Here is a 23,421-nt window from a genome sequence, read left to right on the forward strand (position 1 = left end):
AAAGACAAGGCCACACCTAGAATGACCTGTCTGCCCCGCTGTCTGGACACAGTGACTTTTGGGTCCCAACTCTTGTCCTCTGTGTGTGACTGATGTCTCTGCCCCGCCCTGGCTCCAGCCCTTCTCCCTGCCTCTTATACCTGCCCTGAGGTGGCAGCCCTGGCCCCATGCCAGGTCAGTTCCAACTGGGAAGGCACCAATGATTACCCTACATCAGAAACTCAAATCCCACAAACACAGGAACAAGACCTTGCTGCCCCCCAGGTCCCTAGCTCTGTTGCCAGCAGCGGAAAGATGGGAGAAATACCGGGCTTTGTGCCGCCAGGGTGCTTCTCTCTGGCGCCTGAGTAAGTACCACTTGTTTATGGATGCCCACTGTGGGGCTCAGTCCTCTCTCTTAAGGTTAGAACCTGTGCCGTGCAAATGACACGAGAAAGGGCTGTACTGCGGGTTCTCCACCAATCACACACAAGAAAGGTCTATACTTCGGGCTCTCCACCAATCACCGAAAGCTGTAGGGTCTAAACTCCGCCCCGTCAATGCTGCAACCCCAGGTGGGATAAGGACTTTCTTCATTGGCCTGGGTACAATTGGCAAGGTCTCTCACAGGAAGCCCAGTGTCTGGCACACGGTAGGCACCCTGCCAGTGGGGTTATTTCTCTATGTGTGGCTCCCAGCGAGGGCTGCTATGTTTTTAAATCACAGGACTCAGATTGGAGGGGGCTTCAAAATGAGCGGCTGAGCCCGGAGTCCCTGAAAAACATACTGGGGAGATGAACTCACTCACATGATGGTTCAATCTGTCTCCACACAGCTAGAAGACTGTCCTGACAGCCATCAGATGACTTGGGCCTCAAGGCCAGGTGACCCGAGGAACAGTCCCTCCAGGAAGTATGGCACGACTAAGGACTTGTATTATAGGGAAAACAGGAAAATGAAGGGTCCTGTTGTCACCTCAAACATGGCTGTTGCAATGGGTGTTTGAGCTGTAAACAGCTCAGGGTCACAGGCCTGTCGCTTCCTCCTCCCCTCTCCCCTACTTCTTTCTTTCATATTATTTTTAAAATTTGTCTTTAATAATTTACTTATTTTCATTTTATGTGCATTGGTGCATGTGTGTCTGTGTGACGGTGTCAGCTCTTGGAGTTACAGACAGTTGTGAGTGGCCATGTGGGTGCTGGGATTTGAACCTGGGTCCTCTGAAAGAGCAGTCAGAGCCCTCAACCCCTAAGACATCTCTCCAACCCCCGTCTTTAAATTTTTTTTTTTTTTTTTTTTTTTTTTTTTGAGACAGGGTTTCACTATGTAGCTGCCTTGGAACTAGCTATGTAGACCAGGCTAGCCTCAAAATCCCAGAGATCCTCCTGCCTCTGCTTCCCCAGTGCTGGGATGGTTAAAGGCATGCACCACTACACCTGACTTAACCACTGCCTATTGCAGCTCCTCCCCCTACATTCAATACTTGACCACCAAGCACTCTGAGAGACCAATGAGGTTTGCCTGGCTGTCCTGTTCTGGGTCCTCATGTCCTGCAGATTCTGTATGTGATCTGACAGGAATGCCCCCTTTCCAGGTTACAGTCCCCTCAGAGATGCCACCACTGGAATCCAGATGCCAGGGACCCAGCAGCCCTGTTCTGCCATGCAATTCTCTTCATCTTTCTCTGCCACCAGACTTGCACGGTCTCCTTCGGAACACCCACTGCCACACCCAGGAATGACTTTTGTTGTGTATGGTGTGGAGAATTGAACCCAGGGCCTTCACATGCTAAGCAAACACTCTATAATTGAGCTATATTCTTAGTCGTTGATTTCTAGTCTTTGATTTCTTTCTATCTACCTACCTACCTATCTATCTATCTATCTATCTATCTATCTATCTAATGCATGTGAGTACACTGTCACTGTCTTCAGACAGACCAGAAGAGGGCATCAGATCCCATGACAGATGGTTATGAGCCACCATGTGGTTCCTGTATTTGAACTCAGGACCTCTGGAAGAGCAGTCAGTGATCTTAACCACTGAGCCATCTCTCCAGTCCCAGTCTTTGATTTCTTGAGAGAGGGTTTCCCTAAGTTGTCAGGGTTGTCCTAGCATTCACTGTGTTGTCTTATATTTGGGAGGAGGGGTCATTTTATGTGTATGAGCATTTTGCATACTTGTCTCTACCTTGGGTGTTCCTATGCCCAGCAGGTCAGAAGAGGTTTCAGATCCCTGGGGACTAGAGTTACAGGTGGTTGGTTGTGAGTCACCAAGTGGGTACAGGGAACCAAACCTGGGTCCTCTTCATAAGGAGCAAGTGCTCTTAAGGCCTCGAACTCTTGATCCTCCTTCTTCACTCCTTAATGTTGGCATCATAGGGTCTATGCCACTGTGCCTAGTGCCTTCGGGAAACAATGTATCCACTGGAGGGGACAGGTGAGTGGGGGTGAAACACTCACACTGAGGATTGTTTCCAAGTATGAAAAGGACGCTTTTTGCAAAGGGTTTTTAGGAATGTGTGGGGAATGTCTCCTTTGCTCTGTTGAGGGCAGAATCTACAATTCTGTATGATTTCAGCAACACACGTTGAAAAGAACCAAGAGACAATGACCAGAAGGGGACACACCTGTGTTCACTGGGCCATGCTGCTATCCTCTGAACTCAGGTGGGTGTGGCACCTGTCTGACATCCTCCCTCTGGGCCTCTCTTTGGACATGTCCACAGATTCTCAACTGACCCTGCCCTCTATGAACCGAGGCTCTCTTACCCTTCCACACCTCCAAGCCTCCACTTCCTGCTGAAGCAAACAGTGACGTCATTGTTCTGCCTCTAAAGCCGGTGATGGGAGATGAACTTGACATCACCTGAGCCCTCGCTTCCGGCCAGCAGTGTCTGGCTCTTCAAAGCAGAGCACATCCTTTCTCTGTGGCTTCTAGATGCACCGGAGCTCGGAGCTCCCTTAGCCCCCACAGTCATGTTCTTCAACTCCTAAGCTCAGCCAGCATCTGTTTTTGTCAGCATAGAGATCTACTTCCGGATGTAAATTAGGTGCAATCCAATCCGCTGCCTATGGCCCATGGTTACTACTTTCCGCTCCTTTATCTCCCATGGGCTTCCAGTCATACTAACCACCCCTCCCTGAACATCTGTCACACTCTCTCCTCCTCCAGGGACATTGCCCTTGCTTTTCAATCTGCCCCGGATTCTCTTCCCAGGCCCTTTGGCTAACTCGGCATAGAGGTCACCTCCTCAGAGAGGGTCTTCAATAACCCTCTCACACAGGTTTCATTTACCAGCTAGTGGCTTACTTCTTTCCTGATTTGTATGATGAAAACCTTCACTTTAGTGAGTTAGCTTCTATTTGGTGTCTATCCTGTCGGTCTGCTTGGCAGTTGGAACGGAAGAGCTGATCTTCCGTTTGGGTCACCATCCCCTTTACTTCTTACAACCTGCCATTAAAGCTATTGTTGAATTCTTCCTCCTTGATCGAATTATTTTTACAGCGCCCACTGGGTGCCTACGTTGATCAGTTAGTAGCAGGCCCTAGGAATAGGTCAGCCTCCAGTCAAACAAACCAAACCAGGCGACTTCCAGGCTGTATGACTTTGGCTGTGCATTCCAGTGACCCAGTGCTGTGTGAAAAAAAAAAAAAAAAAAAACGGGGCAGGCAAACCATGGTCCCTTTAGAGGGTTTTCTGCAGTTTGGGAAGCAGGGCTGGTGAGGGAACTCACTTCTGCTCTACTCCCCACTGGTGGTGGCTCCAGGGTACCAGTGAGGATGAGCATCTGTAAGCTCCTCCTCTCAAGGTCTGGTGGCCACCGGGGACTGACTTCACATGGCCACCCCACGAGACCTAACATTTCTCTCCACGGGGCGGGTGGATTCCACGGACGGAGAGGGGGAGCAACAGAGGAAGCTCATGAGAGAGAGGCTTGGCAGGTACCATGTCACCGTGGTCTTCTGCCCAGACTGGAGGGCAGGAAGCAGACCCTGTGGCTGTTGGGAGTGCCAGGGTCGCTGTGAGAAGAGCTATTGGTTCGATGGAGAACAGCAACTCCTGAAAGTTGTCCTCTGACCTTCACAAGTGCACGATGGCATGTGTGCATTTATATGTGTGACATGCACACACACAACAACAACAACAATAATAGTAATAATAATAATAGAGCAATTGGAATACACATCCATGTGCTTCTCTTAGGAGAATGCAACCAGACATAAGTTCCTCAATCCCTTGGAGGATGACAGGCTTTGACTCCGAGCTGTGTGGAAAGCTTAAGCCCACGAATTCAGGGCCAGCTGGGCAATATAATGAGACCCCATCTTGACAGAGGTGTCGGGGGAGAATTCTGAGATTCTTTGCTGAAATGTGGAGCATGGTCTGCATTAGTGTCTATCCAACTGAGGATGGTCCCGCACACACCCTCTCACACTGCAAACCCGCGGTTTGAGGGAGGAGAAGCACAGAGTTGGGCAACAATTTCCAAGAGCTGCACAGCCTCTCTGTATCTCAGTGACGAGCCCCTAAGAGCAGGGACAATCAAGCTAGTGGACTTGTCTTGGGCACATTAGACCAGGCTTAGGCTGGACTCTGAGGACTGGGTGTAGGAGGACTCCGCCAGGGTCTCTAGCCCAGGGTTTCCAAATCACTTCACAGCAACCTTATCCTGGTGCTATGACAGACCTGCTCGTACTTCAGTGTGGACGGGGTGGGGGTGGGTAAGAGAAAAAAAAAAAATAGTCCTTGAACCAGCTGGCCGTGTTGTAGGTCAGGGTGGGAGAAAGGGGAGGAGCCAGAGTGAAAGAAAAGAGGGAAGAGGAGGAACCCATGGAAAAGAAGGGGGAAAGGAGAAGGGGAGAGAAAGACCGAGAAGGGTCTAAAGGAAGAAAAAGAGGCAGCATAGGGCATGAGGGCATGTGTGCATGTGCGTGCGTGCGTGCATGTGTGTGTGTGTTTGTGCATGCGTGTAGGGGCTACCCTTTTGGGTGGCAAGAGATTGGGCAACCACCATGCGAATGTACCTTCCCAGGGCCAAGTTTACTAGGATTTAGGCACAGTGAGGAGAGAGGGGACAGAGGTGAGGAAGGTGTGAGGGAACTTGAGAAATCAACTGTTTGTCGAAGTAGCTCAAGAGGAAAGAAACCACGTCCACTAAGACTGGGACCTTGGAGTCCGTGGGGGTAGAGACGACCTGACCCTGTTGGTATTCAGGGTCACAATTTTCAGCCCATTCCAGCCCCCAACCGGCCCAGAGCCTGTCCCTCGTGCCCCCCCCCCCCCCAAGCATCCTCAAGGCACAGCCTGAAGTTTATCGCAAAGACCCTGAAATTGGGGTCGGGGAAACAAGACTATGCTCGGGTTCATAGGCGACTAGGGTGTGCACACGGGGCGCCATAGTCCCCACGGCAGCGGACAGACAGACAGACGGGGTAGGAGTCTAACACACTCCGGAGGCATGAGACTCAGGGTCCATCCTGCTTCTTCTGTTGATCAAAAGCCGACCACGTGCCAGATCGTGTTCAGTTTACAGTTCTATAGGATGGGGTCGTTTGTCATGCCCAGCTAAAGGGGGCGGAGTTCGCGCAGGCTCAGCACCCACAAGGGGCGCGCTGCGCGGTGCTGGGTGTGCATGGATGCTGGCTCCGGCCCTTTGAGGTCCGCGAGGCCTCTGCCGGGGAATATTCTCTCCTGCCGTCCACGAGGTCCCCACGGCGACGCTGGGCTTCCAGACTCCTCGGCCGGGTGTGATCCCCCAACCCGCAGCGGAGCTGCCGCTGGCCCGGAGCGGCGGGAGCGAGCCGAGGCCGCGGCTGCCCAGGCCCGCCTGACCCTCGAGGGGGTCGCTGTTGCTTCGCGGATCCCTCCCTCGCTCCCCGCTCGAGTCCCTCCCTGCTGCTCCCGCCGCGTCCGCCTTTTGTTCGCCGAGCCGCGCGCCCCCGAGCCAAGGCGGCGGGGCGGGGAGCTGGCGGGGCTGCGTGGGGGGCGGGCCGCGCCGGGCGGAGCCGGGGCCCTGGCCTCAGCCGGACTGGGAGTCCGAGGCGGCGATCGCCGAGCAGGCTGCAGTCGGGGTCCGGGCGCGCTCCGGGGGCGCGGCGAGGCGGAGGGGGCGGGCACCGGGCGGAGCCGGAGCCGGAGTCGCGGCGCCTGGAGGAGATCGGGCCGCGCGCTGCGAGCACAGAGTGGCGGAGAGGCCGCGCGGCGCGGGGCAGGGCCCGAGCGCAGCCCCCGGACACAGGAGACCGGAGCGGAGTCGCGGCCTGAGCGGCGAGAGCGCATCCGAGACCCGCCGCAGGGACACCCAGGCCGGCCACTCCCGGGCCATGCGTGCCGCTCGCTGAGACCCGGGGAGGCCGCGATGGAGGCGCCAGCAGGAGAGTCTTCGACGCGAGGCTTCGGCCCCCCGCCTGCGCCCGCCGCGGAGAAGAAGAAGAGCCACCGCGCGCCTTCGCCAGCCCGGCCCAAGGACGTGGCCGGCTGGTCTCTAGCCAAAGGCCGCCGCGGCACAGGCCCGGGCGTCGCTACAGCCTGTGGCGCCGCGTCTTCCGCGAGGCCTGACAAGAAGGGGCGCGCGGTGGCTCCCGGTGCCCGGGGCACGGGGCCGCGGGTGGCCGGGGTGCGCACGGGGGTCCGCGCCAAGGGCCGCCCTCGTCCCGGTACCGGGCCCCGCCCGCCGCCGCCGCCGCCCAGCCTCACGGACAGCAGCTCCGAGGTGTCGGACTGCGCGTCGGAGGAGGCGCGCCTGCTGGGCCTGGAGCTGGCGTTGAGCAGCGACGCCGAGTCTGCGGCGGGCGGCCCTGCGGGGACCCGCACCGGGCAGCCGCCCCAGCCCGCGCCGTCGGGACAGCAGCCTCCGCGGCCGCCCGCCTCCCCCGATGAGCCGTCGGTGGCTGCATCGTCGGTGGGCAGCAGCCGCTTGCCACTCAGCGCCTCGCTAGCCTTCTCCGACCTCACCGAAGAGATGCTGGACTGTGGGCCTGGAGGCTTGATGCGGGAGCTGGAAGAGCTGCGTTCTGAGAACGACTATCTCAAGGTGTGGACCCAGGGGAAAAGGGGAGTCACAGGGACGGGGGAGGACTGGTCATCCGGGCTCAAGAGCCCCAGGGCCTGAGGCCACAGGCAGCCACTTTAACGCTGCTTGCGCTGACCTAGCAGGGAGAGTGCCCCACCTTCTCCTCCCACTCATGAGGGGGATTATGGATAAGACACCAACTCAGGGACCCGAACCCCATGTGCACTCTCCCACCCACAGTACAACTGTTTTAGAGATGCTCGGATGGGTTAGTTGGGATAGTCAACCAGGGCTGACCTCCACTTTAAGCTGCCCAGGACCCCGCCCCCAGGTCAGCAGGCCTTCCCGGCTCTCTGTTTTGGAACCACTGTTCTTGTGTCGGGCTGCCAGGGGAACCGTGGCTATCCCCTGGCAAGGAGAGGCAGAACACCATTCTAAGTCCTTACCCAGGGCTTCCCCCGGCAGGCCTGTCCTCGCCTGCCTTTTGGGGCGGATCCAATTTGAAAGCGTGACATCTGGGAACATCCCCTTGGCGTGAGTCCACTTCCGCCCAGTCTAACGGTCCCACAGCCTGGGAGGATGATGTCGTGGGAGAACTGGTTCAGAGGCCACTTCCTCAATCCCAGGATATTGTCCTCTGTCCCCTCTGAGAGTGGCTTGGGCAGACTTGGTCTGCGCTCCCTGTGGGAAGAGGGAAACTGCCCCGCTGGCTAGGGGTATTCCCTCTGTGTGTGGGACCGAAGGGCTGTCTGAGAGAAGCAGTCGGCTGTGACTGGCAACCGAGGTGCAGCCCACGCTCTGGCTGCCTGTTCCTTAACACGGTGGCAGCTATGGGGACGGTCTTGCTTGGCCTTGCCATGGGAAGCTGGAATCTTCATGGGCTGTACTGCCACTGCTGGAGACGCCACAGTATTGTCTGCACTTGACAGTTGATGGCCTGGCATGACACCCAGAGTGGCCTGGCCAGGAGCCATGGAGTTGACAGGACTCTAATGACATGTCTGCCCTGCAGCCTTAACTGTCTCTTGCTTCATCTGTCTGGGGCAGGGTGTCTTCTTCCTTAGGGTGTTGCTCTTGCTTTCCTTGGGGTCCTCTATCCAGCATGTTCTCCGTAAACTGTACACTGGAGGACACAGGTCTGTCTAACAAAGGATCACCACCTGTTTGTAGCCTGGGCCTTCCCGAGGCCAGGCTTCCATTCTCTTGGAGTTAAATGGGAGTATAAGTCTTCACAGAGGCCTTACTCAGTGTGGACTTTAGGGAGGGGAGGCTCAGTTAGTGGGTGGAGTCTTCTGAAGTTAGCTGTAAGAGTGGAGGGGTGAGGATGGAGACAGCCTCCTGGGATGCTCCTAGTGGCTTCCTGAATTCCCAGCCTGAGCTACTTCACACCTGGACCTGAGCACCTTCCTCCAGAAAATGAGGAGAGCTCATAGTTGTGTTTGCTTTCTTCCTGCCCAGATCCTGGTCTCTTTCCTGTGCTCCCAGGAAGTGGTCAGACAGAGGCCGCCCACCAGTATGCAGATGGGAAGGTGGTCCCAGAAGGCTGAGGGTTGAGTCTAGGTTCTCCTAGAGACCAGGACCTGGCTGAGTTCCAGTTCCAGACTGAACCTCGGTTTCTGCCATCCATTCCTTTGAGTCTTTGTGCATTAGACTTGGGCCGCTGTTGGATCCATAGCTGTATGATCTTGGGCGCATTACTTACTGTGTTTGGACCTGAGCTTTCTCATCTTCAGAATTAAACAAGTACACACAGATCGTCTTTAAAGATTAACTGCCCATGTAGGTAGAGCATTTGGTGCTGTAGGAAACTTTAGATGCGGAGGCTGGGGTCTTCCGCCACTCTCAGGGTGGAGAACATGGTTCCTTGTGCATCTGTTGCATTCTTTTGTGGATTCTGTGGGAGCAGGCTGGGGTCTTCCTCCTGACCTCAAACTCATCCATCCTTCCATCAATCCATCCATCTATTTATCCATCCATCCTTCCATCCATCCATCCATCCATCCATTCATCCATCCTTCCTTCCTTCCATCCATCCATCCATCCATCCATCCATCCACTCACTTACTCACTGTTTGCTTAGAGCAGATTTTGGAGCATGACTGAACTTGGGGGAGCCTCAGTGACACCAGAGTTAAAACAACAGTCACAACAAAACACAATGTGCCTGGGAATAAGGGTGAGCTTTGTGGAGATGGGGCGGAGAACTCATGGAGGTGATGGAGCCAGCCAAATAAGGAGCTACAGTAAGAACGTTCTAGGCTGAGAAAGTTGGGCAAGTGAGGAGGGGAGCCATGCTGACTCTCGCTGCATGCATTCAGGCAGTGGCCGTACGGTTCTGCAGGACTGTGTCTGCCTTCACGGAGAAACAGTGAAATCCCTGGAGTGTGGACTGAACACCTACAGTGCAGCTTCCTACAGTAGGTGTCACAGTGCCAGGGGCTGACTGTAGCCAGAGCAGGAAGGGGACCTGCTCCAGGCCGCCAGGGCTGGGAGTAAGGGAGAAGCGGTCTCCTGAGTGTTTCCTGTTTCTCTGAACCACTTTACGTCTGAGGTACAGAAACTGGGTTAGAAGGAAAATGACTCCAAATCCCCGGTGTGTGTACTGCGCACTGACCTTACGAGCCCAGGGAATGCTCTGGCCTCCGGCTGCCTCTCTCTGGTCAGGTTCACCTCCCAGTGTGTGTGTGCCAGGAGTGCAGGGTGTGGGTCAACCAGGAAGGACCCATGGGTAACTGCATGTCTCCTGTCTGAAGAATCCCTGCTCTAGGACCCAAGTTAGAGAGAGCAGAACATCAACCTCTGCCAGTGAAAAGAAGGAAAGCGCTTCTCCAGGGAAGGTGTCGAGCTTGGTGTCACTTGAGCTATTCAGAGAGCAGCCTGGATACAGGCATAGGGTTTGTGGGGGACCATGACGTTAGTGGTTCGGAGTGTTGGTTGTGATTACTGGAGAGATATGTGTGGTGGCTACAGCCTGACATAGGGTCCCTTCCAGGAAAGGTGTCTGAGGGTCATCCACTGGAGTTTTCAGGACCCAGAAATATGGCTTTAGCTGCAGAGCTGCCAGGTTAACTGTGTTTGATTTTGACCCCGTGGTCTGAGGTCCCTGTGACCACTAACTTACCCATGTGCCATGTGGTATCTCAGAGTACTGGAGCGCAAAGATCTGGCTTGAAGCTCTGATTTTACTTTTGCTGTGTGTTCATGGTCAAGTGGCTGGGCCTCTCTGAGCTGCTTTTGTTTTGTTTCGTTTTGTTTTTCATTTGTATAATGGAGATGACGGGGTGTGCCTGGACACTCTCCAAGGATTTTTCTCAGGAATCGGGGAGATGCAAATAGTGAAGAAACCTTGTGTCTCGTGAGGAACTGTTAAGATTTTGAGCCAATGAGCGGACGGGATATCTGTGTGTTCATTCTTGGAGGAACTGGGAGGAGCCGGGAGAGTGGGCGTCCTGAGCCTTGAGGGGTAATAGATGGAGTGCTGCTTCACCAAGATAGAAAGGCAAGATCACATTTCCCACTGCACACATTGGCAGTGGGGAACCAAGGCTCCCTCCTGGGGGTTCCATGCCATTCACAGGGTCCCAGGGAAAAGCTCTTCCTGACTGTCCATTGCCATTATATATATGGGCAAGTGGAGGCTCCAGGACTCTGTGGTAGAGCCCACATTCCGACCCTGCTGTTCTGTCTTGGTCCAGTTCCTTCTGCTGTGTGGCCGGCAGGAGATTGTGCCTTTGATTGCTACTGACATGTCTGGTCTTGGATAGAGGTTGGTGAGAGGAATCCTATGGGCCGGGTGCCAGGCTAAGATTTGTAGGCAGCCATGGTGAGTAAGCTCAGTTAGGACAGTGTCTGTTCAGCATACACAAAGCCCTGGTTCCATCCCTAGACTCGAATAAGCCAGGAAAGCTGGCTGGCACATGCCTGTAATCCTGGCATTTGGGAGGCATAGGAGGGCTATCCTCGGCAATATAGTGAGTTCAAGGCCAGCTTGGGCTAAGAAAACTGAGTCTCAGAAAACAAAGCCCTAAAAGGCTGATATCTATCTAAGCCTAAAGGTGGGAGTGTACCTCTGGGGGGGAATCACACCTGTAAAATGGGGGTTGGATTGTCCTGGACCTCTTTATTTTGAGGATGCATGTCCATTGCTCAGTAAATGTGCCAACCCAGTCACGTCCTTCCCCAACGTTCCTCTCTTCCTCCCTCCCTTCCTCTGACATATCCCTGGGTTTTCTGAGTGGCAAGCCTCAGGCAGTTCCTTCAAAGCTCTGGAGAAGAAGGAGGGACCCAGCCTGCCACCTTGTCAGCAAAGTCCTCTGGTTCCCACCCTGAGTTGTAGCTTCTGGCTGGGGGCAAGGTTTGGAGGTTGAGGGAGTAGCTCCAGCAGGATGGAAAATGTGGGCGGCAGCTGCTGTGGCTGGAGGAGACCACAAAGCCCAGCGTACTTTGCAAGGGGCTGGGCCTGTGTCCCTGGACACAATCTTGCACACATAAACACATGTACACTTATTCAAAGCTGGAGCCTAGACACCCACAGCTACTCATGCCTGGCTGATGTATACATTCAGTGACTCACTTATGCTATATGCTTCCAGAAGCCAGCCTCTAGGCACGTTCACTGTGGATCCACACGGAAAGTGATAGACAGACCCTTCATGCCACACACTACCAAACACAACACATCCCAGCTGGAGACTGGGAAGCACACACTCCTCCACACAGCCTGGAAACACTCAGACATAGGAAGTCCCTGTACATGCACATAAGTGCACATAGACATTATCTATACACACCAGCATCCATAGCATCCTTGTCTGGTGCCACAGACGCTGGCTTACCTTGGTACCCAGAGCCACCCCTTCCTCAGAGAGAAAGCAACCTTTGCCCATGTGCCTGAGGTTTAACAGATTTCAGATGGATGCCCTCACAGACAAGAGGGACCCAACCTCCACACACATTAGCACTGACACAAGGGTTGATCATGCAAATGTCAGACATGGTGTTTGCTTTAACCAGGGCACCCAGACATTCCTGCTCATGCACACACACGTCTGTTTACACTGACTGTGACATTTCACCCTCACACACAAATACAGGAAATCTTGGTCAGTGTCCCCCTGGAGCTACTGTGTACGGTCCTTCTGTTCCCAGCTGCTCATAAGGTTTCTTAGTGTGCTGCTGGGACCATGAGAGGAGTCAGGACTGGGTTTGTGACTGCCTGGATCTGGGGTTCCAGGGGCCCCACTGAGGAGGCTGCAGGTGGAGTCTGTCGGTCTCTGTGACTGGAGAGGCTTCATCAAAGCTCCCCAAACTCCTGAGCCCAGGCCCTGTGAGGCTAAGGGAAACAGACATGTGTCAAGCTTGCCACAGAAGGAACAGTGCCTCAGGATAACTTTTCTAACTCCTTTGGAATTTCCTGCTTACCCTGTCTCCCTCTGCTGCAAGTTACAGAGGCCACAGCACCCTGATCTGTGGAGGGTGCCCATGTCTAGTTTAGAACTTAAGGAAGTGAGAAGAGGTATAGGCACCCAAGAGCAGCTGAGCAGGCTTCCCGGAGGAGGAGGGGGTTTGCTTGAGTGGCTGTCTTGGTGTGCAGCTTCTGGAGCAGGGCCCACAGCATTGGAGGGGCTCATTAGGTAGCTATGGGTGCCTAATTGATTAGCTGTGATTCTGGCCTGGAAATGGATGGTAGGTTTACAAAGGAGAGCTGGAGCCAGGTGCGGTGGTCCATACACTCAGTCCTAGCAATCAGGAAGCTGGGACAGGAGTTCAAGGCCAGCTGGTACTACAGAGTGAGACCCTGTTAGGAAAGGACGGGGGAGGAAGGAAAGAAGCTAGAGGGAGCTGAGTCACGGATGTGGGAGACATGGAACTAGAGGGTGGGTAGGGGGTACTTAGGAAGGGCACTAGGTGCCTGGGCAGTAGACCCCTGGTTGGAAGACAGCTTTATTGGTTTATAGCAGAGCTGGGGCCATGTGGCCCTAGCACTAGGCACAAAACTGCTGCTACCTCAGGGTGCTAATGAAGACAGAAGCAAGGAAGACTATGAGGTCCCATAGGCACACTCTGTCTTTAGAATCAGGTCTGAGGCCAAGCTGTACCTTGTTGCTTTATTCTTGTGCCTGTTGCTTCTTGGAACCTCAGTCTTCCAGTCTGTATAGTGGGAATTCAATCCCTTTCTTGCAAACACTTGGGGGGAGATAAGAGTTCAGGTGCATGAGAGCGCATCACTGTCCTGTATACAGAAGATGGAAGGGACCCGAGGCTCCAGGTAGCCTCTGTAGCAGAGGGAGACTCCAGAAAAGGGTCTGGTTAAGTTCAAGGCAAATAAATGCCTGGCTGGCAGCCAGAGTTCTAACTGTGGCCAACCCCTGTCCTCCAACACATGACATCATTTGTAGTCAATACACACCCCTCTGGTGCAGGAAGGCGGAACCCCTGGGACCAGCACTGTGGCTGTCTTCGCTGGCTGCCCCAAGGTGGGGCAGGAGTCCCAGGAGGTAGAAGCTAATGCCCATCTCTCCCTCAGCTCAGTCAAAAGGACTAAACACACGGGATCTGGAACGAGCCTGGGCTGCAACTCTGGGCCTGCGCTTTGCTTTGTGTCTCCCTTCATGAGCCTCCGCCCTATGAAATGTCCTGCACTGTCGCTGTGGACATTCATCAGGAGGGAGCCACCATTTGAGGAGTTGGTCCCCTCTGTTTTCCACTCACCCTGATTCTCACCCTTACCCTTCAACAGTCCCAGGCTTGCATCTAGCCCCAGAGAACCCTGGGACCTGGGTTTCAGGCTGCCCCTCCCTCTGGATGTGCCTCTCTGTCTGGGAGATGTGTGGAGCCATTTGCATTGTGGGTATCTGTAGACACATGTCTCCTTTGCAGCTCACTTACCCTAAGTCACTCCTCCCCCATGGCCAGAACCTGTGCCTCACTTGCAACCTGGTGATGCTTGCTTAGTGGTGGAGGATCACCCTGGGACTCCATTCCAAAATAGTGGTAAAGAGTCTCCTGCCTGAGCCACAGATGAGAATAAAGGTGGCTCGCGCGCGCGCGCGCGCGTGTGTGTGTGTGTGTGTGTGTGTGTGAGTGTGTGAATGTGTGTGTGTTTGTGTGTGTGTGTGAGTGTGTGTGTATGTGAGTGTGTGTGTGTGAGTGTGTGTGTGAGTGTGTTTGTGTGTGTGTTTGTGTGAGTGTGTGTGTGAGTGAGTGTGTGTGTGAGTGTGAGTGTGTGTGTGTGTGAGTGTGTGTGTGTGAGTGTGTGTGTGGTGTGATTGCCCAACTGCTTGAACCTGCTTGGCTCTTCTGGACTCTTCAGTAGCACCAGACTCCTGGCACCACCCATCCTGTCCCGGCCCATGGCTGAGGCTGAGCTACCTTTAAGTTATGCTTTTCCAGCCTTTCCGCTCAGATGCCCCGGTGCCTTCTTTGCCTTTTCAGTACCTGATCCATTCCCCTGTCCCCTTTCCTTGAGCTCCTGGGGTCTACTCCAAGCCAGGTTTCCTGTGTTAGGTGGGGACTCCTCGCATTTAGCTCACAGTGACTGGATTGGTTAACCAGTCATTTCTGGTTTCACAGCAGCCACTCCTGCTTCTGCATGGCAGCATGGACCTTTCAGAGTGTTTAGCCCCTTTCTTCTAACCAGGCTTAAACCGCAGCCCAAAGAACATTACGTCACCTTGCTTGCTAGTCACATCGGCTGGAAATGACAAGAGGGATTCAAGGCTGTGTGGTTCTTGTGATTCTTAAATCCTCAATTCCCTGCCCTCTTCTGTTACAGACTTGGCTGAAGCCCAGAGGTTGGGGGATGTTGTCAACAAATCCTGATCCAAAGCTGCCTTCCTTCCTGTGCATTCGGCAGGACCGGAGAGACAGTGTCTGTGCTCCCTTGAGTGTGCCCAGTAGCACAGCCCCTAGGCTGTGAATAGGGCAGTGACAAACCAGATATGACCTTGGGTAGGCAGGAGCCTTTTGACCGTCTCTCTGTTCTTGACCAACACACAGAGAGAGACAGAGACAGAGACACAGAGGCAGAGGCAGAGAGAAGAGAGACAGAGGGGAGAGAGTGAGAGAGAGAGAGAGACAGAGAGACAGAGAGACAGAGAGACAGAGGAGAGAGGGAGAGAGAGAGAAGGGGGGGAGGCCTGGAGACCACCTCACTGGCTGTGGGGCCTTCTCTCCCTCAGCCTCAGTTTGCTTCCTTGTGAAGTAGGAAGGGCACGAATAGAGCTTGCCACGAAGGATTATCACTGAGGAAAGAGACAATGGTTTCTCATCTCTACCTGGTGTCTGGCACGTGCCACACTGTAGGAAGCGCCAGCTTTTGTTACTTTTGTTGTCCCATTTATGAGCCTCAAAAATGAGCCTAAGTCCCGACTCTCAACTCCTGTACTTTCTTGCCTAGTGGGGACGTAGGGACTAACTGTACTGTTGGCGTCTGTCTGTCTGCTCTCTATGGTGTTGGAGAGGCAGGGCCCAGAGAAGTGGGGCCATAGATCTCTAGGATTAAACATCCCCAGTGCCAACAGAACGGGAGCATTGAGAGTCTGTGACCTGGTGCTACCTGGCTGGATGTGACTTCCTCTTTGAAGCTTGATCCCAACTCCCCAGACCTCTGCCCAAAGAAGCTAAGCTGAGTTGAGCCTGACTGGGAGGCAGGAGCTCAGAGTCCTTCTCAGCCTCAGTGCCTGCTCTGTAAATTCCCCTTCCTCTGCCTCGGCCTCTGGAGTGTTTGCATTTGAGCTGAGAGGGAAGTGAAGCTTTTTGCAGCCCTCCTCTTGGGGTCTGAGTGCAATGATCTCATCTGGAGCCTTGTCGGAGTCCCAGGGAGGAGGAGGGACAGCAGATGGCTTTTCTGGCCTTTTGGGTGGGGTTGGCCTGCTGTCCCTGTGGCTACTGCTGGCCACCCTGCTGGTTAGCTCTTCTATAGCTGGGCTAGGTTGCCAGGGGCAGAGTGGATGACAAGTGACCTAGAGCCAGAATGGCAGATGGGTAGGCAGCCTGGGCCTTGGCCCAAGTGAGGGCCATGGTAGCCAAGTGGTGTGGGAGGAGATGAGCAAAGCAGAGCCCCTGGTCCTTCGTAGAGTGGGTGACCCGAGTGACGTTCCTTGTCCCATATGGAGCTCAGCTTTCCCTGTGCATTCCTGAGTCTGCCTGAGAACTGGGAAGGAAATGATATATTTGGGTAAGATTTAGAATCTGTCCTGGCTATGGCCTGGTGTCCCTGTGCTAGGAGTTGAGGCCTCGGTGGAGATTGGCCTGAGAGTCTAAAGACAGTTTGCTGCATCTGTCCTCCCCTCAGCCCGACTGTTCGCCCATGGCTACTTCCTGAGCCCCTCTATGGGTCCTGGGCCAGGCCTGTCATAGGTGGTTCACTTGTGACACAAATGGGCCTTCCACAATCAAGCAGACAAATAAGTAAATTAAACGTCAATAATAGAACTGCGCCATGCAGTATGAGGGAGAGACGGCTAGGCTGCAAGGCTTTTGCAGGAGACCTGGGCAGGAGGTGCCGCAGGCCACCCACACAGGAATGGCAGAGGCCAAAAGCTGCGACAGGCCAGGTGGTTTCTGCTGCTGGAGGAAGACTTTGGCAGCCGGAGTGTGGCCCAGGGAGGTTGTGGCGGTTGAGGGACATAGACGTGAGAAGGGCATGGGGTCAGGCTGGTGGCTTCTGAGCTCCTGGGACAGGTTCTGTGTGATAAACGAGTCCCCCCAGGAGGCTCTGTTTCCCTTTTCTTCTTGTCTGTTTGAAAAAGGATCTCACTGTAAAATAAGTTTTGATAAATACATTCAGGTCTATAACTGTTGACTCCAGTCAAGATAAGGGCTAACGCCTGTAAACTAGGAACATTAACATTGATTTCTCCAATCTACGTATCTGTCTACCTACCTACCTTTCCATCTCTAGTTAATGTGAGTGCGGGCGTGCCTGTGGGGGTCAGATGGCTTGTGGGACTGGGTTGTCTCCCTCCATCAAGTGGGTTCTTGGAATTAAAGTCAAATTGTCAAGCTTGGTGGTAAGGACCTTTGTGCAAGGCCCCTAATTGGATAGATTAGAATGTTTTTTACTGCATATAGATTATACCTGTGAACTAGGGATGCAGCTCAGGGCCAGAGCCCGGACTTAATGTGTGGGAGACTCTGGGCCTAATACTTAGCAAAAAAAGGGGGGGGGGTAGAAGAGTTAATTGTTCAGCCAGATTTCCTCTACAGTCAAAGCTGTCCGTCTACCATCGGTCTGTTCTCTGTCCCATAACCTCACCCCTCCACAATGTCACATGCACGGCATCCCACAGTATCCACTGTGGCTGGCTTCCTGGGATCACAGCTTAGTCAGGAGACACATGGGCTGTCCCCAGGTTTTGATAATCATTTGAGGGTTCAAAGTGGGGAACGTTTAAACAGTTCTAATCACATTTTACCTGTTAAAAAAATCTCTTTGGGGGCTGGGGTGCAGAGCAAGTACTAATCTGTGAGATGCTGAGTTCAATCCCCAGTGCTGGAGAAGAGATGGAGGGTGGGGGAGGGAGAGAGGAAGAAAGGGAGGGAGGGAGGAATCACTGCACGCTTTGTACTAAGTTGGGAGTAGCTTACTGAGGTGAGAGGAGGGCAGCCATGACAGGAACCTGGGCCTGGCCACCAGGCCTACTACTGTGGGCACACATTGAGTGTTCAAATACCCAGATGTGCCCAAGTAGTCGGTGTTTCTGAGATAAAAAGTTAGGAGGCAGGGACGGAGCAGAAGCCCAGGTGTGCAGTCTGGGGAGCTCAGGGTGCTAGACTGTCAGTCCCCAGCTTCTGACCCTGCCTGGGCATAGCCACAGGCCTCCACGGTGGCACCGGTGGCACTCCTGGGTGAGAGGAAAGCTCTCCACCTACCATCCTCTTGTCCATAAGGAGCCTTATGTCCCCTTGGATCCTTCTCTGGGTTGGAGCTGTCCCTGGGGTCAGACGACCCCACTGCCTATGCTTGCTGTGTGTCTGCAAAGGGACGTCATGTCCAGTGCTGTCTGTCACGCACATTTGTACAAGGAAGGACTCCACGCCCCACTAGGTTCTCACACATAGTCAGTCATGTTACAGCCATGTTGGCGGCACACAGTCAGTCCTTGAACCTGAAGTCAGGGCTGACCAGGAAGTCCCAGGGATCTGTCTGTCTCCGTGCCTGGCTTTTTCCGTGGGTGCTGGAGGTCTGACCTTGTGCCCGCGCAGCCAGCGCTTTGCCCTTGCAGCCCTCTCCCCTGCGCCAATTCTCCCTTCTTATGCTCCGATAGGAGCTCTCGGGCTGGGATAATAACCCAGGCTTTGTACATTATGATGCTCCCATGAGAACAGAGGCTCTGGAGTCCTAGTCTATGCATGGACCCCGTTAAACCTCTGCTGAGACCCTCAGGATAATGTCTTTCAATGTTAACCTCCAAATGCAAGGAAGCCAGCTAGATTGAAACAGTTCCTAAAGTATGCTACAGTTATGATGTGTGTTTGTTAACTCTTGAATTCTGATGGCTGCTTTAATCACTTTAATTTCAAGGTACTAATGAGTATAAACAATATTTTGACATTTTTGCAACAACCATGATAGGATATGAAAATATTAGCAATTTCTTTGGTGTCTAAGTCTTGGGCGCTTCTGATACAACCTCGCTTTGTTCGTGGAACATGGAACAAAGCACGTGGAAGAAGATGCTAATTGGAGCGGTTATTGCAAATAAAGGTGTGACTTCATTGAGGAGCCACACAGAGGAGGGGTCCTGAGGGAAACGTTCCCTCCAGGGCTCTGCCTGTCTGGGTGGGCTCTGCAGGGTCTGATCCCTGTGATGGACACAGCTCTCTCTGTAGAACAGATTCCTGGCTTGCCTTGCTTTCTGCAAGGACCCATGAGATGATTCACCAGGATGTCTGTATAAACTATGAAGTCCCTTGCTACATTATTAGCAACATTGTGAGTTCATGTTGGGTCCCCCAGCTCAGCCTCAACCTAGAGACACTTCTGGGCCAATCTCTCAGGAGTCCTGGGAACTGGCCGTCTCTGAGAGGCTGCTTCCTGCCAGCAGCCCTCTTGGATCACTGTGAACAGAGAGGCACTTGACATGTAGGAAATGTATGGGAGTTGGCGGTTCTCTGGGCAGACAGACCTTGCTATCCTCTTGTGGTGCTCAGGGGTCTGCCTGGACTCTACCTACCCTTTCACACAGCCCTAGATCTGGGGTCAAGAGGACAGAAGTCTTCCAGGCTATGGAGAGAGGCAGGACAATATTCTTTCTCTTTCTTTCACAACTTCCCATGGGGCCTGTTGCACTCCACATCCTAGGGATATAGGGGATCAGAAGTGAGTGAGACCCAGCCTTACCCTACCCTGCCTTTCCTCAGGCAGTTAGAGGCATAAAGGTGGGGAGAAAGCAAATACAACTGTAAGACATTATCATCAGAGACCGTGCAGTTTGGGGTGTAGGTTCTGAATCAGATCAGTGGGGAGAGGAATGTTCTGGAAAGATGTGAGAGCTGGGAGTTAGCGTGGTGAAGGTCAGTGGAGCATAGCTAACGGCCTGAGTAAAGCTGGAAGAATGTGCAGTGAGTGTGCCCTGGCCTACGGCCACTTGCCTTGTATGGAATCCAGCTTCACCCCTCCCTAGCTTGAATACCCCTGGGAAACTTCTCTGCGCCTCTGATGCCCCCTCTGCAAAATGGGAGCATTTTCACTGCCGCCCACAGGGTTGGGAAGAGATTCAGCAGTCAGAAATGCACGGGTGGGCCTGTGTTTGTGAGCCTCCCTGCAGGCCAGGGAAAGCATTTCAGTCCTAGCTTATCTGGGTGCAGGTGGAAGATAGAATAGGGAACAGATTGGGGGATGGCAAGGCGTCAAAGGTCAGGGGCTTGGACCTGAAGCCGAAGCCAGTGGAATGAGGCAGAAAGTCACCTGCTTTTATTCAGACTTGCTCTAACCAACAGACTTGCCTTCTGAACAGAGCCAAGGAACTTTGAAAAGGGACGATCACGCTGGGCTTCACTGTCCCTAGACCCTGTCTGCAGCCTGGGCTTAGACATGGTCCCCTTCAAGGGACAGAGGGCAGCACAAAATCAGATCCCGATGGGACTGCTTGATACCTTTCTTCAGCTTCTTTAGGGTTGATAACAGTCTAGGGGTCTAGTTCATTTCAGGGTGTGGGGTTGAGAATTGGGGTTCCTCAGACTCCAAGGTGGGCACATTTTACTTCTGAGATAAAGGGTGAGATGTGGAACGCCCTCAGATTGGGAAGGGGAAACCTCAGAACTTTGCTCTATGAGATTGACACCTCTTTCTTGGTGTCCTATAGAATAGTTCAAGAGGTGGCATCTCTGTGGGGCCTCTCTGGACTGTCTGTGAAGAAGCCAGGAGGCCTGTGTCTCAGCTCTTTCCAGCTGGATCTGCCACCCCAGAGCCTCTGAAGGAAAAAACCCTGACTGTAGGGCCCAGGTGCCCAGAAGATGTCTGGACTGAGTGTGGACACCAAGCCTCTGTCTTTTCCCTGCCCCCACCTCAGCCCCAGACACCGAGTCTCTGCCTAAGCTCTATAGTGTCCGGCCCATGTGGCCCACAAGCCCGCTTTTGTCAACTCAAGCCGTGCCAGGAGGGACTGGAGGGTGTTTTGCCTGCAGCTGGGGCAAGCCCCCAGAGGCCTCAGACCCCCAAACCCCTTCAGATACAGAGCTGGCATGTCTACAACAGCCTGCACTGTGGTGACAGTTCCCCAAAGAGACAGCTGTCGGGGTTCAGCCACTCCTTCCCTAGACGCCTGTGTCAGGCTCAGAGCCAGGGACTTGTGCCGCGAGACAGACTTCTGTCTTGTGTAGGGAAGAAAGCGAGAAGGGCATTTCTTGCCTCAGAGTCACTCGGGGAATCTGCCCCCAAAGTTTCTGATTTCGTAGGTCAGGATTGGGGATATGGGAGTTTGCATAGCGCCAGGGTGGAACCACATTCCTGAGCTTGTTAGGCAGACGCTACCAGTGAGCTGGAGCACTCTGGGGAGCACTGTCATTCAGAACCAAGAGAAATTGGGATTTATTTATTTATTTATTTGTATTTTTCAAAATGTTCTGTTAGACCATGTACTACTTTCACAAAAGCCCGTTACTTAAAATACGGAGGGACATCACCTCCTGTGATCTCAGTGGCACACATCTGCTCATGGGTCTCGACAGCTTAAGTGTGAGTGTGCCCATGTTTCCCCTTGACTCATTCTGACCTATTGGGTCCATGGACCCCTGCAGCCTGGGCCATGGATGTAGCTGTCTGCCTTCGTTTCCTGCCCCTTCCTTCCTGCCCCCTTCCCTGCCAGCTGAGCTGCTGCATGGGCTTCTCACTTCCCCATTTCTCCCACCGACTGTCTCACTTCCTCCTCGTCCACTCTGGTCTACCCATTTGGCATGGTGTGGGGTGGTGACTCGGTGTCCTTTGAGATGACAGCCGGCAGGGTCACCCACTCTGGGGTTGCTGGTGAACACACCCTTAGGACACAGCCTGGCGCTGCGAGTAGGGATACTTGGATTAGTTGTGAGCTGAGAGAGACAGCATGTGGTGGGGGTGGGGCTGCCAAATTGTCACTCCTGTCTTCCTTTCCTGGGTTCTGAGAAATAGTTCCAGAAACTAGGCAGATGGATGGAAGGACCCCTGGGTGTGCTGTGGCCTGGATAACTTGGCTTCTTACCTGCCCATCAACCCAGCAGGCCACACCTCTTCCCCAACAGGAGCCATTGCGGCCAGGCATAGTCTGGTCCCACTGCAGTATGGACCTACAGCCTGTGCACCTTCCAGTGGCCACTGGCAGGAAGGTGTGAGGAGAGGTCTCCACATTTCATTTTCCAGACTATGAAGACCCCTGGGGCGAGCCAAGGGTGTGGAGAGCAGAGGAGAACCCACCTCTACACCCTCTCTTTCTTCCCATCCTCCTTGGGGGACTTCAGCCTCCAGATGGGTGTCCACTGCAGAGTGGCCTTTCTGTTCCTGGTTGGCTCCCTGCCTCTGTCGGTACCAGCCTTGTGCACTTCTGGGGGCAGAGTGCTTGTCAGGGTCTCGTTCCTGATGACTCAGTTTCCCCTCTGTGTGCAATTTTGTTCAAGCTAACAGTAGATCTTATTTGTGTTTGTGACCCAGTTTCCTTATTTTTTTATTTAAAGATTTATTTATTTTATTTATATGAGTACACTGTTGCTGTCTTCAGACACACCAAGAGAGGGAATGAGATCTCATTACAGATGGTTGTGAGCCACCATGTGGGTGCTGGGAATTGAACTCAGGACCTTTTGGGAGAGCAGCCAGTGCTCTTAACCACTGAGCCATCTCTCCCGGCCAGTTTCCATATTTCTTATGAGACGTAATTATGTGTTTTTTCTGCAAGGCATCCACATTCCCCTCCGTGTAGTGTCTGGGAGTCACGTCCCATCTTACAGTGAGAAGTCTCTCTTATTCTTCTTCATTAGCTAGGCACGTTTTCATCCATTCATTCATTTGCTAAGGAGGCTAAGCAGGTGCTGGGTGTGGGGGGCAGGCAGGTAGGGCCATCTTTAGGTTCCTCCCACTGTCACTGGGAGACCAACTGTTAAGCCATTTCAGATGAGCTGAGGAGGGTGAGGTGCTGATGGGAGCTGTGACAGAGGTCACCTGTAAGACCGTCACATAAACTCAGACAGACCTTCCGAGCCCTGTATGGCTGAGCCCTTTACTTCCCCAGCGTTGGTTGTTCCTGTTCTTATTGTTTGGTTTTGGACAGTCTCACATAGATGAGGCTGGTTGTGACATCATGATCTTTCTAATTCCATATCCCCATGCCTGACTCTTGCTCAAACTTTAAAACAATGGCAAACATACAAACACAAGCTTTTTTTTTTTTTAAAGATGTATTTTTTTTTTAATGTATATAAGTACACTGTAGCTGTCTTCAGACACACCAGAAGAGGGAGGGCATCAGATCCCATTACAGATGGTTATGAGTCACCATGTGGTTGCTGGGAATTGAACTCAGGACCTCTGGGAGAGCAGTCAGTGCTCTTAACCACTGAGCCATCTCTCTAGCCCACAAGCTTTTTTTAGACAATAGACCTACTATGTATAAGACTTGGCTGGCCTACAGCTTTCTGTATAGACCAGGCTGGCCTGGTCTGAGATTAGACCACTCTACTCTGAGATCCTGCCTTCCTGCCTTTGCCTCTTTTCAAATGCCAGGACTACATATATATGCCATTACTAAATAAATATACTTTTGATTTAAAAAATGATTTTTCAAGACAGGGTTTCTCTGTGTAGCCCTGGCTGTCCTGGAACTCACTCTATAGACCAGTCTGGCCTTGAACTCAGAGATCCTTCTGCCTCTGCCTCATGAGTGCTGGGATTAAAGGCATTTTGCCAATTTCCTGACAAACAAATATACTTTTAAAATTACATTTATTTTTTTATAT

The 23,421-nt window shown here is 53.2% G+C and overlaps 1 protein-coding gene across 1 annotated transcript in view; it reads left to right on the top strand.

The window, feature by feature from the left end:
• Window positions 1-6,211: 6,211 nt before the first annotated feature.
• MTCL2 (microtubule crosslinking factor 2) overlaps window positions 6,212-23,421 on the top strand; it is a 62,473-nt gene continuing 45,263 nt past the window's right edge. Inside the window, exon 1 of the mRNA XM_080925110.1 lies at window positions 6,212-7,014. Coding sequence (XP_080781236.1) covers window positions 6,340-7,014 — 675 coding nt within the window. The 5' untranslated portion in view covers window positions 6,212-6,339. The remainder of the gene's footprint in view (window positions 7,015-23,421) is intronic.

Source organism: Micromys minutus, assembly GCF_963924665.1.
Source record: "Micromys minutus genome assembly, chromosome: 11".
Classification (NCBI taxonomy): Eukaryota; Metazoa; Chordata; class Mammalia; order Rodentia; family Muridae; genus Micromys; species Micromys minutus.